The sequence below is a fragment of the Hyposmocoma kahamanoa genome, unplaced genomic scaffold (assembly GCF_003589595.1).
Source record: "Hyposmocoma kahamanoa isolate Upper Pololo Valley unplaced genomic scaffold, ASM358959v1 89998, whole genome shotgun sequence".
Taxonomy (NCBI): domain Eukaryota; kingdom Metazoa; phylum Arthropoda; class Insecta; order Lepidoptera; family Cosmopterigidae; genus Hyposmocoma; species Hyposmocoma kahamanoa.
The window spans coordinates 17,260-36,102 of NW_020654571.1; the positions used below are offsets into that span (position 1 = coordinate 17,260).

At 42.2% G+C, this 18,843-nt stretch overlaps 1 protein-coding gene across 1 annotated transcript in view; it reads left to right on the forward strand.

The window, feature by feature from the left end:
• Positions 1 to 227: 227 nt before the first annotated feature.
• Positions 228 to 18,843, forward strand: part of LOC113236221 (protein Skeletor, isoforms B/C-like) — a gene marked incomplete at its 3' end in the record, with an annotated part of 23,776 nt that continues 5,160 nt past the window's right edge. Inside the window, exons 1-2 of the mRNA XM_026472228.1 lie at positions 228 to 424; positions 13,646 to 13,801. Of these exons, the coding sequence (XP_026328013.1) occupies positions 382 to 424; positions 13,646 to 13,801 (199 nt within the window). The remainder of the gene's footprint in view (positions 425 to 13,645; positions 13,802 to 18,843) is intronic.

Here is an 18,843-nt window from a genome sequence, read left to right on the forward strand (position 1 = left end):
CTATATTAGGTACCAAAAAGTTTTGGTTGTCATCCAAGAGTTAATAAGAACAAGGTTGTCCGATTGCAGTGCAGTGGAAGGACACCATTTCAGGCGACATGCGGAACGGGTGGCTGTGGGCACGGGATCGAGAAATTCACTGAGACCCAGAAAAGATGCGGCGCTGCGGCTGCAGCGTGGTTTGCACAAGAGGTGCGCAGCGCGTAGCAAAATAACAGCGCAGGCCGCCGCGCGCGCAGTGTCTCTCACGCCGCGTCGCCAGCTGCACGTGCCGCTGGCCCTTAACTATTTGCTCTTGTGACTGTCCGGACAGTGAGCCGACCACATACACAGATAACTGATCTCAATAGAGTCGTGCGAGTGCTGCACCCGCTGTTCGCGATGCGTCCGCCGCCGGCGCCAATGGCGCTGCTGCTGCTGTTATGTGAGTACACATTACAATAAGAAGGCGAACAGTTATTTTCAAAATCTCTTCTGTGAGATAGTAGAGTAGTAGTTCATATAGGTATGGAAGAAAGAGCAGTACAGATCTATTGACTCTAAATGTGTCACACTCTGATGAGTGAAATGATTTTCTCTCGCGCGAGACTTTACGTACGTGATTGATGACGTTAAGTGAACACTTCAGTACTACATATTTCACAAATCATAAAATAAACAAATGAATGCAATTTCTTCTTGAATCTACATGGATCAGACCTTTTCCTTTTCAGCGTGTTTGTACGACTCTATGGTGGTTTGTGGTTTGTTTCCACGTTCAAAAAGTGGTTGTAGTACCACTTTACTATTAAGCGTAGGGTTCCACGTTGTGCTATTTTTATAAAATATTTGACATTTTATTTAAAAACATCCATTGACAGGCGTCGTGCGCAAGCGGGGGATTTGCGTTGGCATGCGTTAACCTACATCCGCGGAGCGCGCGCGCCGCTGGGCTTAATTTCCTTAACAGTTACTTGAAAGTTGCTCGGATTAGGCACAAGAAAGTTATTTACAATATGAATACATCATACGTTGCACGAGAAATATAGAAAGAAAAAAATTTCTAGTTTAAAATTATTTCAATGTTATAATAAAAAAATATATGAGATTAATATTACCATTATCGGTCACATCATTGCACTCATCAACATTGTCACCAACAACGTGTCTTATTACGATTCATTTTTTATTATATACAGTTTTACTTAAAAATGCAAGTATATTGTAGATACTGAATAATTAACATGATGGTATACTTAGTGCACGCATTGGATGTTACTTATTGGTGGGAGTAACTCTAAATTCTTCGCGATAAACGTCCTTGTACCACAGTTTGAACGAAAGTAAGGTGACGATGAGCATCTACAGGAGAGACCAGTGTCACTCCGTCGCCGGCGCACGGTATGTCCAAAATTACAGATAATGACAACTATCTTGGCAACTATTACTTTTGCATAAATTCTGGAAAAAATGATTGTTTCTGATAAAATATTTTTTGTTTTTATATGGACAAATTTACATTTTCAAAAAGTATCATGTAAGAAAAAGTAATAAATTGAGGTACTTGCAAATTAATGAGTAAAGAGGTGGCAAAATTATTCTATATATTTTTTACAAAATTTACTATAAAGTGAAAAGGGTTTTATTAGCTTGTTACAACTTTTATCGAAAAAAAGCGATCAAAAGTAATATTTCTTTATTATTTCAAAGAATATTCCTCGGTAACACTTTTTTAAAACGATTGTAGCGAATCTCAGCAGTCTCTACAAATCTTGTTGTATATATACATATATATGTATATTTAGCAGTTTTGTCTTAGATTGCAATTGCTAGACTGCTTTAGACGAATATCTTTCGATTAGTATTGTATTGTATGTATTGTATCACTTTTTCTAGCATATCTGGCTTTACGACAACTCGACCTATATGTTGGTTTATAAGACATCAATTGTTCGAGTTTTGTCGGAATACATCAACGACTTGACTTGTCCTCACAAAAAATAATCCAGCAGAGTTAAATTGCATGGTCCATTGCCGCCTTTTGGTTTTGGTGCATGGTAGCGACATCTCTTTACAATAATTTAAAGTAATTTGTTTCTCTGTTTTACGACTGAGAGGTTATAGTGCTAAACTCTTTAGATTATGAGTTAAGGCTTCAAGGCCCTCTTTCCTCGGTGTCCTTCTTACCCCATCTTCTTCATCTCAAAACAGAAATTTTGCTACCTCTGTACTCTTAATTGCAAGTACCTAGATGGTTTTTCTAGTAGGGATGATTGATCCCACACTTGGGATAAAAAAATTAATATTTCTCCATTCAGAAACTTCATTATTTTATTTTCTCAGAAACTATAAATTTTTCAAGAATCTATTCAGGAATAAAACTTGTCAGGAATGTCATTCAAACAACATTAATCAGATCGATATTCCACAAGTAGTCCTTATGATTACAAATTATAGTTTAGATCTCAGTTGCGGCACCGCTTTATATCGCCATTGACTTAGTTATTGTATTATAACAGTACACAATTTGGTAACTAAATCTTGATTTCGATTTGATATAAATGTCACTTTATATTCAAATCGAGTTCTTAGGTTTTCGCGATTGTTATACATAGGAATGAAACTATTTTTCCGGATTTAAATCGCGTATATTTGTTTTTTCAAACAAACCGACGTTTCGGGCCCTTTACAGGTCCCATGGTCACGGTTGACTGAACAACCGTGTCAACTTTTAATTTAGCGATTTAAATCCGGAAAAATAGTTTCATTCCTATTTATATTCAAAGTTAAATTGTTTGAGCAGTCCACGTGCTAAAGCATCTAATTGGTGGCATATACAGGGTGTAATCGTTAAGCGTGCCCAGGCGATTTATTCCATAAATATAAAGGATATTAAACAGCTTTAAACTGATATCGAAAGTACGTTACCTAATGAGTAAATCGACATCAATAACGTTTAAAAATGACTAAAAAACTAGAAATATCCAAAATTGTAATATTAAACGCTCTCATACATTTAGTATGACTTTCCTAGAGAGGCTGTAGTTTTCCTACTGTAAGAGGTAACAATAAGTTAACAAAAATAAATTATCTTGTAATTGAATAAAACTAAAACTATCTTTTAATTGAATAAAAATATAATGGCAATTATTTGGTCAAGTGGGAGTTGTCCAATAACATGAATAAAATTGATCAAATTTTTTAGTGCTGATCGACTCAATTTCATGTAAGGATCATTTCGTTGTATAGGACGAAAAAATCGGTCAAATCTAACAAAAAAGTATTTTTCATATAAAATATATATCATTTTCTTAAATTTGATCAACTTCTGCTGTCCCAGTTTTTTCATCCAATACAATAAATTAATTAATTATAATTTATTAATTATAAGAAAGTGAGTAATAAAAAAAAATTGATCAATTTACTTTACATTACATTTAATTTTTATGGACAACTCACACTTGACCAAATAATTGACTGTGCCGTTATACTTTTATTCAATTAAGAGATAGTTTTATTAATTTATTTGTGTCAGTTTTGTCATCTTACAATAGGAAAATTAAAGCCTCTCTGCGAATGTGATACTAAACGTATGGGAGCGTTTAATGTTAAAATGTTGTATATTTCTTGAAAGTTATTGATGTCGATTTATTCGTTAGGCAAGGCACATTATATAAAGCTTTTTGATATCTCTTATATTTATGGAATATGCGCCTGGGCACACTTAACGATTACACCCTGTATGTATGTATGTATATGGGGTATATGGAGCGTAAGTGGTTAAGAGTGGTTGCCGCGATCATTATCATACGTTCACATTCGCCCGCTACGAAATTAGTTGGACCGCTTATGTGAACATCGTGCCGACAGCCGATATCTTTTTGTATACGTATATGGAGCATAACGTACTAATGAACTAAGTAATTATTATTATTCAAAGTGGAATGTCCTACGAAAAAAATTACACGTGACGAGATCCAGTCAGGGCTGCGTAATGCAGTTATAGAATAATCAGATGAAAAACGAGATACACGCTCCCAGCGAGACTCGGTGGCTGCGACGTTTTTATGATGACGATGAAATTATCGAATGAAAAGACGTAAAAACGGAATCTGTAATTGGAAAAAAACGGTAGCGACAAAATAAAAAAAGAATATTGCAATAGATAAACGACGAACTATGCTGGGTGCGCCTTCGTCGACGCGCGATGTTCTTGAATGCGAATTGCAGCTCTTATAGCGCTGCATCGTGCTCTGCAAAATTTGCAAAGATTTTACTCATGGAGCTTTGCGAGGCGTTTCTTTTATGCACTATTTCTCTGCACTATCACCGCATCTAAACGCTCGTCATGCTGATAGACAACGCTACGAGAAACCACAAGATGCAGTGGGACCTACACAATTCTGCTTTTTGCTACACACTTACATTACAGTTCGTTTACTTAGAATATATTATTTGTGCTACGCCGTTATGATGAAATTTGATGGGTGTTTATTGGTTACTTTTGTTTTATAAACACCTATGCAAATGAAAAATGACGTATTTGAAGTTTCCGTTACGTGATACCTATTCGAACCTTTCTTTGTAGTAACAAAGAGTTGGTACAGGCGGAATCACGATGCCCATAAACGGCAAAGGTCAGCGTAAAGCGCGTGAGCCGCCAACCGAGTGTGGCACCGGCACACATTGTGTGTTCGCGTATAAACAACGGCGCTGTTGCACGTCACGTGACACAGCGACGGCCCACCGCACGAAACGCTGCGTCTGCGTCGGCGCCGTTCTTGTTACATTATAGGCGAGAAGTAGGTATGTACACTTATGTGTACATGTATATCGAGCTTATTACTTTATTCAAAAAGTCCATAATTTGCGAGCGACCTACATACAGCGTTTATTATATTTACATAGACGCGACCTTAACCTAATGCACTAATCCGGGGAGTAAGGAAGTCCAAGAGCGGCAGGTTCACATTCCACAATCACCGTTAGTGGCGGTCATTGCGCACGAAGCATACCACAGTCGCGGGACGGTTGAGCTAAAGCGGCGATGGATTATGCATTCCTGCAGCCAGTGGGTCAGCAGCGCCAACGGTACCCGCAGCACGGGCGTGCCCCCCACCCCCACCTCTACACGCCATTTGCACAACGAGGCCTGTGCTGCACCATTCAGAGCGGCCAATAACATTGGAAGCGTTGCAAACCAATCTTTGTATATGCGTGTATGTGGCGATGAACCAACATCATTCATTTCAAGTTCATCGGCACATAATTATACTCACCTAAAATGGTGTGATAGATTAAAGTTTGGTGCACAGCGAGAAGTAATCGATTGCGTAATGTATAAAACACGCATGAGTCGTCCTCCGTGGTCGCCGGGGCAACTTTCTAACTTGTCCTGAGGTTACTGCCGGGCACCCTGCATAAGAAAGCTTTTTCACTTTATTTAGATAGCTGCATTAAATGCGTCGACTTCTTTGGTTTTAAAATATAGTGGCATGACTCAAAAGTCCTTTGAACTGTGATTAACGACACAGTGGTTGCGCTGAACTGGAGTGCAATAATTTCTGTGCAGTTGTTAGGCATTTTCAAATGGCAGTCCAATACCGGAGGTTACGCGAATGTGCTGGCACGGCGGCGGCGGCGGCGGTGGCGGCGGCGGCGGCAGCGGCGGCGGCAGCGGCGGCGGCAGCGGCGGCGGCGACGTTGCACGGCGGACGTTGGCGCGGTGGTGTGGCTATTGCTGTAACTAAGAGACTAAACACTGGCTGCAATAAAAAGCAGGTTACGTGTAGTGACGTAACGGTAAAGTTCACATGAGATAGTTTCCACAGCCTCCGCAGTGCCGGCGGCGCCCGCGTTGGCGGTGGGAACGCACCACAATGCACGGGGAAGGCCGTTGTTGGTAAATCGCAACGCGTGCAACATGCGCTATGTACCTACTCGTCGCCCGTTTATTAGCTAATGTATAAAAATGAAATAAGCACTAGTTTATCTATCGTGAAACCTAATAAATAAACTTTGTGGTGGTGCTATTTTCTATATTATGTTGTGGAAGGAAAGCGATTCTTGTGAAGTAATTATACACTTAAGTACCATACAATTCAATAGAAAGAAATTAAATTGGTATGTTGTGTAGGAAGAGAAACAAGCGAAAGAAAGCAACAACAGATATATTAGCGTAATGTGAAGCGACCACTGGAGTGCAGTTAAGTGCGCCTGCGCAGTGGGAGAAAGTGTGGCGTACGGTTTAGTATAAACATCTGTTTAGGTGTGCCTTATAGTCTTGGATCAGCTTTACCATCCTCGTTTTCATTTACGAGGCTGCAATGACGCCCTTCTTAAGCTCTTCTGTAACAGAATCTGGGACTTACTCATTCGCTTAAGGTGACTGAACTAACAGTAAACCGCGACGCACCTGCGGTCCACCGCTGTGTCTTAAGCTAATTAAGAAACAATAAAATAAACTAGATGACTCACTGTAATTCGAGAAAGGCTATTCTAAGTAGGTATGGTGTATCCCTAATGTTAGCTAGTCAATCGTAGTACGTATCAACAGGTATTCCTGTATACTTATTTGACTTTTTAGGCACCATCTAAATTTTTTATGAACAAATCATATGTGTTTTTTATTTACGTATCACTGATATTTTACTGTAATTCGATCTACCATTTTTTTAATGATACCTTTAAAAAAGTCTTCCTGTATTGTACGAGTCAATAACATGCAGTGCGATGTAAAAATATTGCAATTGTAGCAACCCCACGAATCGCCTCAATTTGTTGTATTTAAATATCCTTTTAATGGTTTTACCGAAATAAATGTTACAAATTTATTAATCTCCACTCAAACCCGTTATTTTCCGCAAGCCTGGCGCGAGTCAAGCTGCGGCATTACTATATGAATATGCCACGCCCCGAGGCGCGCGGTGTCACTTTACCGCTGGAATTGGCCATTAAAACCCAATCCCCAATAATTAATAATATACAAATAACGAGTCCATAGACACTTGCACCTGCGAATGAGGTCATCCAACCGCCGTCATCGGTCGATATAGATCACGCATCAATCATCAATGAACCGCGAAACTAAATAAAATACAAACGGTGAAGTCATTGCTGTGCTCCTCATTATATTATATCACTCAATAGTTAAGTAAGTAAGCAATATTACAGCGTGCTTTTAAGATTCTAAATTATGTCAACACCTACAAATAGATAGGTACTTTAAACCGATATACATATGATGTGAGACTGCAATTAACTGAAACAACAAAATGCATCTCGCGCAGTATCGATCCCATGAATCTGAAATCGACGCGTGGTAATCGCGATCACGACCATGGCCATGGTCCGCTACAAACACCAGTCGCTCATTATTGTGATGATGCTGACACTTTCATCCCTGTCTTTTCGGGAAATCTAAACATTATGTATAAAACAAAAATAAAAAAGGAAGTCTGGTAGAAGAATAAGGGGCAATGTACCTAAATAAGTATATCGAATTGTTGGTGCTGTAAAAGTATATGTGCGAGGATGTGTCGGTAATGCGTTGGTAGCGATAACCGTGAACCCGTAATCGCGGACGCGGTGGTAGCGCGTCGATGTCGTTTGCACCGCGCGGATACTGTTGCGTTTTTTGTCACAACGCTTATTATCATTTTAATTATTTATTTTAATAATAATAACGCACACACTCAACATAGTCCCGTACTAGGAGCCCCGCACTAGGGAAATCCTGTGGCGCGGGTGCCATAGACACACATAGACAACCACAAATTGCACTCAAACTCACGAGAGAAATGAACATAGGCCATACAAATAGTAGGCATTGCAGTATCGGCCAAGCCAGTCCTGTCAGATGATCCGAAGTGTAGCGCACACGCCTCTAATTTAATTTCGAACTTAGAATGGCAGGTTACACGTAAAATACCAAAACAATACAGGGTTACCTCTCAAACAGGGTGTGCGTCTACTATTCCTAGCGGTAAATTTAGAGCCGTGGACAGTAAAGTTCCACTGTTTATTTCTAACGTTAGCACTGAAAACTTGGAATGCGATATTGTAAATTGTATCAAAGAAAAAACAAATGATACAGTGTCTCTAAAATAGATAAACATGAAACATGCCAGGGACTATGAGTATAAGCGTATAAGTTTTATGTGTCTAAAAGTAAAGTAGATCTATATTTAAATGACCAGTTCTGGCTTTTCTGTGTACATGCCTACATGTAAGAAAGATAATTTACCTATTTTTACGAAGGTTTTGAGTGAGATTAGTGCAATAGAAAAAAGTAGTAATGTCGAGTCCATATTCATCTTAGGAGACTTTAATGCACATCCACAGGAGACCTTCTATAGGGAACTTTCTAACTTTTGTTCAGATCAATCGTGGATGTGTGCAGTTGTAGAAAAGCTGGGATATTCTTCAAATGTATATATATTCATTTGTCAAAAATCGGGAAGTAGAAGGTGGCTAGACCACTGTATTGTTTCCTTCTCAGCTCAGCATCCAATTACCAAAGTAGGCATATATGAGGATGTCCACACGTCGGACCACCTACCATATCTATGTTGAATGTGATTTGTGTGCAGTCAGACCTAGGCTGGTGACTAGTGAATTTACTTCTGGCGCAGTTTTATGGGGAGAGAGGTCATAAACAAATTAATAAATATGATAGAAGAGTGATAAATGCAATAATACTTTTCGTGACATTTCCGTGATTTCCGCAAGAGTTTGTGGGATGCGGTCATGGGCTGTGTGGTTTGACTGAGCACAAGTCTGTTCTGGACAGGTTGTGTAGTGTTATAGTGGATACAATGACTGACGTGGCTGTACGAACGAGGCAGCGTGGAATCGTGGAACCTAGGCTGGAACACATACGTACGGGCCGCGCTCGAGGAGGCCATGCTTAAATTCAAGACCTGGTTGATGAGTAACAGACCCAATTTAAGCGAAATTTACTAGCAAATGTGCGACACTCGTAAAATCTTTAAGAGCTGTCTGAAGTGGTTTGAATTCAGAAACACCAGGACCAGTTAACAATAGATAAAATAGCAAAAGAGCGTGCAGCAAAAGATTTTCAGACCTTCTGGAAATCGATTGGTGAACTGAATATTAGGCCTGGCCCCCCATGAGCGCGGAGGGTAAGAGTGACCAAAGAGAGATAGCGCAGCTGTTCATGGAACTGTCAAAGTTTCTACACTGGGAGCCTATTACACCAAACAGCCGTTGGAGACCCTACGTGTACAGTACAATAATTTTTTCTGGATGATGTTGGGACTGCCTCGTTTGCCTCATTCTGCATTGCAGAATGCATCGGTGAGGTTTGCAGAGTATGAGACGGATGGTTTTGCTGCCATCTTCCGGAAAAAGACAGCATCCCTGATGCGCAGAGTACGGGATAGCACCAACAGCATCCTACATACTGTGGCTGGTAGGATTACCTCTCCCATGTCGCAACGCTTCACGAGGAAGGTGATTTGAAAAAGATAATGTAAAAAAAATATCCACTCACACTAATTTATAACCACTTTTTACGTTATTATTGCTAACAAATTATGGAACACGTTGTCCGAAATAAAATTAATTTTAATTTTTAGTATAAAGTATTTCTCCCGGCGCGGGAACCGAACCTGGGACCTCTGTGTGTCAGTCCGGCATGGTAACCGTTCAACCATTGCGGTTATTGTTCACGCTAATTGACTTAAAAAACTACGAAAACAGCTCCGTTTCAGCCTTTTTGCTCCGAGCAGCAACTTTTCAAGGTCATAATTAAATGCTGATAAATACAGTGAATAATTGCGATTTAGAAAGAAAAAACGCCTAGTTTCGAATTGACGTACATGGTCATTCTTTAGAAGGTTTATTTGGCACCTATGTTGTCTTTATTATTTCTTAGTGCATGATCAGATCAGGCGAAAATAATGTCACTCCAATCAACTGTGGACAGTAATACGAATTAAGTACAAACAATGTCGTTAGTTAAAATTAACTAAGTAAGTATGACAGTTTCTAGTGGAAGGCTCCAGAGCACGACGTCGTCGTAGATGTTACTTTATTGGAAAATGGAAGGGGAACATCAATCAATCAAAAGCGATGCGCTAATGTAATTACTTGTTTGTCAGAGCAAATATGCGACGCGAGGAAAGTGAGAGCGGCTGCGCGGGGAAGGCGCGAGGTGGTGGCGAAAGTGATCAGATGTGTGAGGCGTGCACATGCGCCTGTGTGCGACCATTACGTGCATGCTACTGCGACGATCAGACGCCGTAGTCAATGCGATTTATGTAACAACCAGGGGCGTGAATGGATAACTGCTTGTAACTAGCTCATTTACATCATGCATTTTATTAAGGTATTTTGCAGTCCACCGTGAGACGAACTAAACTCACAAAGTGTAAAGGTTTATTACAACGAGCATGTTTACAAAATACAGCAAAGAAACTGGTGGTCCTGTAAAGTGATCTCGGTTATACTGAAGAGCATGTCGCGACACTGCTAATGCTGGTGATAGACGTATCACAACAGAAATAATGACTTCGTTTAGTGGTCGAGGAAAGTCGGACAAGAAAGCGAAAGTGACCTGATAGGTAGTGATTGATATAATCGCTTCTCAACGCCAAATGTGTACACAACTGCACTCGTACTGATCACCGCCGACGATTCTGTTTGTATGGTAATGTTGGTTTTGTATTGTAGAGTTGTAGACTTTTTGATATTCTTAATTTTAACAGTTGAGCTTAAATTGACTGAAGTTTATCGAGGAAACGTTATTTCTAGGCAATTGAAGCACATGAAAATAAATCGATCCGTGTAAATGTACGTGAAATCATGTAATTTTTTAGCAGTTGGTTTATTCTATTGAGACATGCATTTGTCGTCATCATATATTATGGTAGCAAGTACTTCTGTATGAATTGGCGCAAGACAATACATTCTGCCGCAACATACCTTCTGAATTGCGCGGTGGTCACGCACGCCAACTATCGCCACTATTTGCCACGCTTGAAGATTGTCATCCCGCTATGTTCTCACTGAACGATTGTGGTCTCCGCAATCCCTACTCTATAAAATTGCATTCACTGTACACTTAGTGCTGTAACCGACTACTAGTTGGGAAACTGCATCAGCATTCGCACGTTGCACCTGGTCAAATTACAGCAGATTACGGAGAAAGCGCTGGGAATTGTAATAAAATATTTCATGTCCATGAAAGGAAAATACGAGGCGGCCTTGAGTGATATCAATCAGAAGAATTAAGAATGCGAAAGTTTTAACCGTGCCATAAATAACAGCGCAACTTGTTTGGTAAACAAAAACCAGTTGCCACGTAAAATCTACTCATAAACATTACGTATCTATATTGAATGCAGAAAGTTCGTATGTTCGAGTATTGACTTACAGGCTGGTTGGGTTTAAATGAAGCGAAGCACATAATAGAGATGACTTTTAATGCCGATTGTGATAACGCCCCTCTAGCGCCTCTTTTATGTTTTAATGGATTTCTCAGAATTTAAATAGGATTCAAACCAAAAGCAAAGAAACCTGGCTTGTACCCTGAATATTTAGAACGACAGACGAGGTCATTTCTTGTTTAAGAGTTACCGCACAGACCACGTTTGCCATCGGTACTGTAAACCACTTTGTCGTACTTGTTATTAAAATAGATAAATGTTTAAAGTACATTTTACACTTTTATACGCGTTCGCTATTAGCTTTATCTGTCAACTGTTACATAATATTTGTGCATAATAATAATTAAAAAAAAAAATTATTTATGTAACATAATAATAATTTTTTTGTAGTATGCTGTTTTTAAAGATACATTGAAGTACTTTCAATTCTACTGAGTGAAACCACGTTCAGTTAGGTTGTTACATACAATGCTCACCGCGGCACCACATTTGAGCTATCGTGTTAAATTCTTCTTCATTCGCAAAACATTTCGCATAATGTAAAATAATACAAGTGCTATATTAAATAGTGAAACTTTGTGTTTGGACATTGTTACTCTGCGGTGACGTCACATACCAGTCCAACACAGCAGATACTAAGTACTTATAAACATAACTTATTCAATGGAGAAAGCGTTGCATTTTCGTAAAACGTATGGCTAACAGCGATTCGAGAGTTTCATATGACGTTTAATCTATGAGATGTGAGGAAAGCGGCCACGGCGATTCTGCGGAGGTCGGACCACTTTGCAGCTGGTGTTGTACCGAGGATTATGTTATGTTGCTTCATTACGTCGCGTCGGTTTTAATAATCATTAGCAGTGTGTTTTCTTTTAATATTAGGAAGTACTTTTTTCTACAAAATAATACAAAATTTGCCCTGCTCACGCACAATGGTGCTACTTCTCAACCTTGTTTTAAATTTTAAAAATTTAATTTATAAGAAAACTTTCTAACGATTTCAACGTCGCATGCAAATATTGTGAAAAAAATAGTAGATTAGGATGTATTGGCCAGTACTTATGCGCATAATGTATTAGATCTTGGTAATTCCTTTTTTGTGGGTACTCGACGCTTTTACTATGTTCCATTGTTGCCGGCCAAGCTCCCACTAACTACTAATCTGATAAGCTTAAAGAAAATGAAGCTGAGATGGTATCTTGATGGACCATATGCACTCGTTCCGTGGCCGTTGCGGTGGCCATTGACATTCTAAGCACTTTCTCGTGTACTCCATAACTAGCCACTTTCTTAATTCTAATAAAATCCCCTTCTCTATGTCTTGCATCGCCAATTATAAAATTACGAAGTCATAGTGAACCCAAATATAATTGAAGCTGGACCAATTTAACGAACAAAATTAAATAAAAAAGTGTAACCAGCCAGCGCCAGCGCCCGGTGATGAGTCAGCAGCTGCAGTGGAATCGCGCGTCCGACTTTTGCCAATCCGTTGATTTAGTATTTGCTATTTCAGTAGTCTATTGGTATATTAATATTATTGTAATAAATATTGTGAGTTTTCTATTTATTCGAAATTTGTGTCAACGGAAACATTTCTTTTCGTTGATGAAAGTGAAAACTTTGAATCTAATTTGCCGCTAAGTATTTATGGTTGACTTGCAGCTGTAAGGGAAACTGTCCAAAAACGTTTCTTAAAACTTACGTACTAAAACACTACAGTGCGCCTATCACAATTCACCTATTATTTAGAAGTACAATCTGCTGATATTTGCAATTTAGCGACCCGCGCATTGCGCATGGCCAAGAACGCACCAAATTTTTTTTCGCACGAACTTATCAAGTTTTCTATATTTTTTAAACCACACCACGTACTTGGTCTGAAACTAGGGAATTCTCCGTTTTATGAGTACAGAGCAACCGAGTTCAATCCGGGGCATTACCCTGAACACCCAGCCCAGTTATTAATTTAAAAAAGTTCATTTGCCAAATCGGTCTTACCGAGTATCGAAGCCGGGAGGGACCTCCTCATTCAGCATCCGCGGTGCAATTTTTGAGACGTCCCAATTCTATTATACTCGTACAATCAGTTTTTAAGAATGTTTTTCAGAAATTTCAAAGCTTGTTCCGAAGTTCACACTTTTTTGCTATATGAAGATGTAAAAAATAACTCTATATTAGTTCAGAAAATGTTTGATTATATTAATGAAATATTAGTTTTTATAAATATTGTTGAATGATTGATTGTATTGTTTTAGGTGTGTGTTGTGGCTTGGGCGCAGTGCAGGCCCGGTACTGGGGTCGCGAGCTGGGCTCGCTTTCGCAACTGCACCACGGCGTGCGCGGGCGCCTTTTCGCTGTCGACGCGCGCACCATCTACCTGCAAGACTTTTATTATGACGGAGAGGGACCAGGTACGTACACACTACATTTTTACTTTTCTCTTACCTTTGCAGTTTATTTACTGACGAAAATGGGCTACTCTTTTGAACAATGGGCACAAACGTTGGAGTTCCTCAGGGTTCCGTATTGTTCGCAACTCTTTTTCTGCTGCTTATCAGTGGTACGTTAATTCCAGGCACCTTCGTGTAGGTATGCTGATGACAGCACAGTTGTGGATATATGCTTATCTATTGCAAGAGCCAGTGGTGACGAAATCCGGTCTTGTCGAGAGTCCAAGGTTAGTCGCTTAGATTTGACGCTTAAGGCAGTCTCCGATTGGAGCGACGCCAACCTTGTCAAATTTAACGCTACCAAAACGCAGGGGTGTTTATTCTCGATAAAACGGAGTCACCCGACTTCAACTTTTGTGATATATCCTTACCGATAGCTAGACAGCCTCCTGGTTGTGCATGGAGTACTGCTGTTATCTACGGGAAGAATCTGCTAAATACCAACTTGCCATCTTGGATTCCATTGAGAATCTTTATCCGCTTATCGGTTGCTCGTACGTAGTAGACGCGATGCTGCAGAACCTTGAGCACCGCTATAAAGTTGTATGCTTGTCGGGATTCTACACCATATATCACGGAGAATGTGCGCCAGAATTGCATGAAAAATTCAGCCAACCTCTTTCCATTATCGGGGGTCTAATTAAACTTAGGCTGGGGTTCCAATATTATGAATACACCCAAGATCCGCACGAAGCGGTTCGTTTCCACATTTATTTGGTATATGGTTTCGGAGTTGAACTCCGTGTCTGTGGATTTATTTCCTGAACGATATAACTTGGGCCTTTGCAAGGCGAGAATAAAGAGCCATTGTGCGTATATGTGTGCACGCTCCATCGTCGACCTAATCGTCATTTTCCATCGCGTGAGATGGAGGTGAAATACCCATTTGTTTTGTCAATAAGAAGAAAGGCAAATCAAAACTAGTTGGTTCCTGGTTTTACAGGAAAAATATCTTCTTGTTCATTAGTTTTGCCGGTAGATGATGATCATGATTGTTTTACAATATGCTATACTGAGCTTGCAACATAGATAAGACGGGATCACATTGAGAAGAATGTGAAAAAGAAGCTCTTCCTGCGAACATGGAGTCTTTACTCGACAAAAACAATTTTAAAGACGTAACATATAATAAACTTATCGAGTTCTTAGGTTTTCGCGATTGTTACACATATGAAATGAAACTATTTTTCCGGATTTAAATCGCGTATTTTTAAATTTTGTTTTTTTAAACAAACCTCGAAAAGTAAAGTAAAGTTGTAAAGGGCCCGAAACGTCGGTTGGTTTGAAAAAACAAATATACGCGATTTAAATTTTTTTGATTTAAGAATTTCTGCCGTGCGGTGACGGATTAGAATACAATTCACCGCCCCTCTCTTCCCGTGGGTGTCGTAAGAGGCGACTAAGGGATATTGAGCAACCAGCTGCTCCACTGGTGGTAGGGCTTGAAAACCCGCCTGGTTAGTGACCACCGTGCGCATGCTGGAAAACCCGCCAAGTATTCGCAAGTCGGATGCGTTCCGGGATCAGTCAGCGTACAACCAGAGCCCGAGGGAACGCTGCCGCGACATTTGTGGTCTGTGGAGGCTTCCGCCGAACCAGTGCCAGGACAACTGCATTGACCCGCCGGCCAGGGAGACCCGTAGAAACGGTTGTTCCGCTGGCCGCCCGCGGTACAGTACAGGGGCCCAAGCGTGCTTAACCAGCTCGTGAGGCTGCCTCACCATGCCGCGCATAATCTCGGTGTGGTTCGTCGTGCCGGTTGGTGACCGGGAGGTGGGGTCCCGGCGGCCATTCCCGGGGGGGTTCGGGGGCCCTTCCGTCCGGCGGATCAGCGCAACTTGTCTGTAGGCAAGTCTCTGGGGAAGCAGGCCCCGCGATTTGACCGCTTGTGTCGCGGCACTGTTTTCTCGCTTCACGCCTCTTTTTCCCTCCAACATGTTAGCGCAAAGTACAAATTTCGGTCGTACAGCGGTGCACACCCCCACCACTAAAGCGCTCTTTAAGGTGGAGTTCACGAACATTCGAGGACTCCACAGTAACATCCACGCCGTCCATCAACATCTTGAGACGGCTCGACCAGAAATGCTGTTCCTTACGGAGACGCAAATACTCTGCCCGGCTGACAGCAGCTACTTGAATTACCCTGGCTATATGCTTGAAGAGTCCTTCAAAGCGAAAGCTGGGGTCTGCTTGTTTGTCCGGGCAGATGTTTGCTGTCGCCGTCTGCGTCATTTGGAGGACCCCTCCTTCTCCATCCTTGGGGTACATGTTGACCTGGGCAGTCATTGCCGTGTCTACATGTGCCTCTACAGATCCCACCACGGCGACATGGAGACAACTCGTCTCATGGACCACCTTACTCGGGCGGCAGATGACGCGCAGGCGCAGTTTCCTACAGCGGAATTGGTGTTTTTAGGGGACTTCAATGCTCACCACGAGTCGTGGTTAAGTTCCTCTAAAACTGACCATGCTGGAAGAACTGCCCACACATTCGCTCTCACACACGATTTAACCCAACTGGTGAATCAGCCCACCCGGATTCCAGATAGGGTTGGTGACGCGCCCTCTTTGTTGGACCTTCTGCTGACGTCTCGCCCGGCTGGATATCGGGTGGTGGTCCAAGCCCCTCTGGGCACTTCGGATCACTGCTTGATATCCACTAAAGTGGCAACGTTACTGCCACCACCACCTACTGTGGCTAAACGCCGCATTTGGCATTATGCGTCGGCAGATTGGGACGGTATGCGGGACTATTTTGCATCCGTTCCCTGGCGGCAGCGCTGTTTTAGTGAGGTGGATCCAACAGCTAGCGCGACTGCCGTTGCTGATGAGATCTTAATCGGGATGGAATACTACATCCCGCATTCGGATCTCGTCAGTAAAGGGAGGCGCAACCGCTGGTTCAACCGCGAGTGTGCTGTGGCTGTTGAGAACAAACAGACTGCATACCGCGCTTGGATCAAGGGTCGAGCTTCAGACGATCCCAATACGAACTCACTTAAAACAGCCTACAATAATGCCACCAGGTCTTGCAAAAGAGCGTACATCAGAGCGGATGCTCAGCGCGTCGCACGAGTTGGCCAAGAACTCTTGACGCATCCCACAGGTAGTCGTAGCTACTGGCGTCTGGCCAGAGCCGTTGCGTCGAACTTCTGCCAGCCCTCGCTGCCACCGCTGAGATATTCTGACGGCAATCTAGCCCACAAGCCGCAAGATAAAGCCGACCTCTTGGCAAATCTGTTTGCGGCTAACTCCTGTCTCGACGACTGTAACGCACAGCCACCAACTCTACCTCACTGTGGCTACACGATGTCTGATATTCGTATCAGACAATGCGATGTGCGTACGCAGCTGCAGTCTCTCGACGTCCGGAAAGCTAGTGGTCCTGATGGTATCCCAGCGATTGTACTTAGGAATTGCGCAGCTGAGTTGACTCCCGTGCTAACGCGACTGTATCGTCTGTCGCTCTCTTCAGGTCGTGTGCCGGACTCTTGGAGAGAGGCTAATGTGCAACCAGTTCCCAAAAAAGGCGACCGATCAGACCCGCATAATTACCGTCCCATAGCCATTACTTCCATAATATGCAAGGTTTTAGAGCGGATCCTTAATAAACAACTGACCCAATACCTAGAAGATCACTCCATAATTAATGATCGGCAGTATGGGTTTCGTCCGAAACGATCAACGGGTGACCTTCTAGCGTACTTATCGCATATTTGGGGTGAGGCTATAGACAAACGTGGCGAATCGTTGGCTGTTAGCCTCGATATAGCCAAAGCGTTCGATCGGGTCTGGCACAAAGCTCTTCTCTCCAAGCTCCCGGCGTACGGTTTGCCAGCCCAGTTATGCAGCTGGATTGCCGATTTCCTTCGTGAGCGGAGAATTCGCGTCGTTTCTGACGGCAGCATTTCGAGGTTCGTGAATGTGAACGCCGGCGTACCGCAGGGATCCGTCCTATCTCCCACGCTTTTCCTTCTGCATATCAATGATATGCTTCCACTTGGGAATATTCATTGTTATGCAGATGATAGCACTGTTCATGGGGGATATCATGGATTCCCCGCAGCTGGGCGCGCCGATACTGACAGAGAGCGATCTGATCTTGTCGTTGAGCTCAATAGGATATTGGACCTCATATCTGCATGGGGATCCAGTAATCTTGTTGAGTTCAACGCCAAGAAAACACAGGTTTGCGCGTTAACAACAAAATTGTCGCCGTTCCTTCCCATGCCTTCTCTGATGAGCACAGCACTTTCACCTCAGAGCAGTTTCACCTTGCTCGGTATGGAAATCTGCTGTGATTTGAATCCAAGGAGCTACATCGAATCTGTGATCAAAACAGCCTCACGGAAACTCGGAGTCCTGAACAAGGTGCGACGTTTTTTCACGCCGGACCAGTTATGCCTGTTGTACAAAACACAGGTCCGGTCTTGCGTTGAGTATTGTTCGCACTTGTGGGACGGCTCCGCCAAGTACCTACTCGATGCCTTGGATAAATTACAGCGTCGTGCTACTAGAATTATAGGCGACGAAGAGGTCTCATCACGCCTTGAACCTCTGCAACTGCGTAGAGATGTTGCATCGCTTAGCGCCTTTTACCGCATGTACCATGGTGAGTGCTCTGAGGAGCTGTTCAACCTCATCCCCCCTTCCCCGTTCCTGCTCAGAAGCACGCGTGCTGGCCTTCGTAGTCACCGTTTCACTACCTGCCGCATTCCATCGCGTACTAAAAGGTTCGGTGGCTCCTTTCTCTGCCGCACGGTTGACAAATGGAACTCCCTTCCGGCACATGTCTTCCCTCCCTCTTATGATATGGGGTCCTTCAAACGAGGCGTGAAGAGGCATATTGTAGGCAGGCAGGGTGGAGGCGGCTAGTGCAGTGAGGATTCCATCGCTGCACTAGGTTCCTTCGCGTTTGGATACCACTTTCCACTTAACATCAGGTGGAGTGGAGTCATTTGCCTGTCAGGTATAAAAAAAAAAAAAAAAAAAAAAAAAAAAAA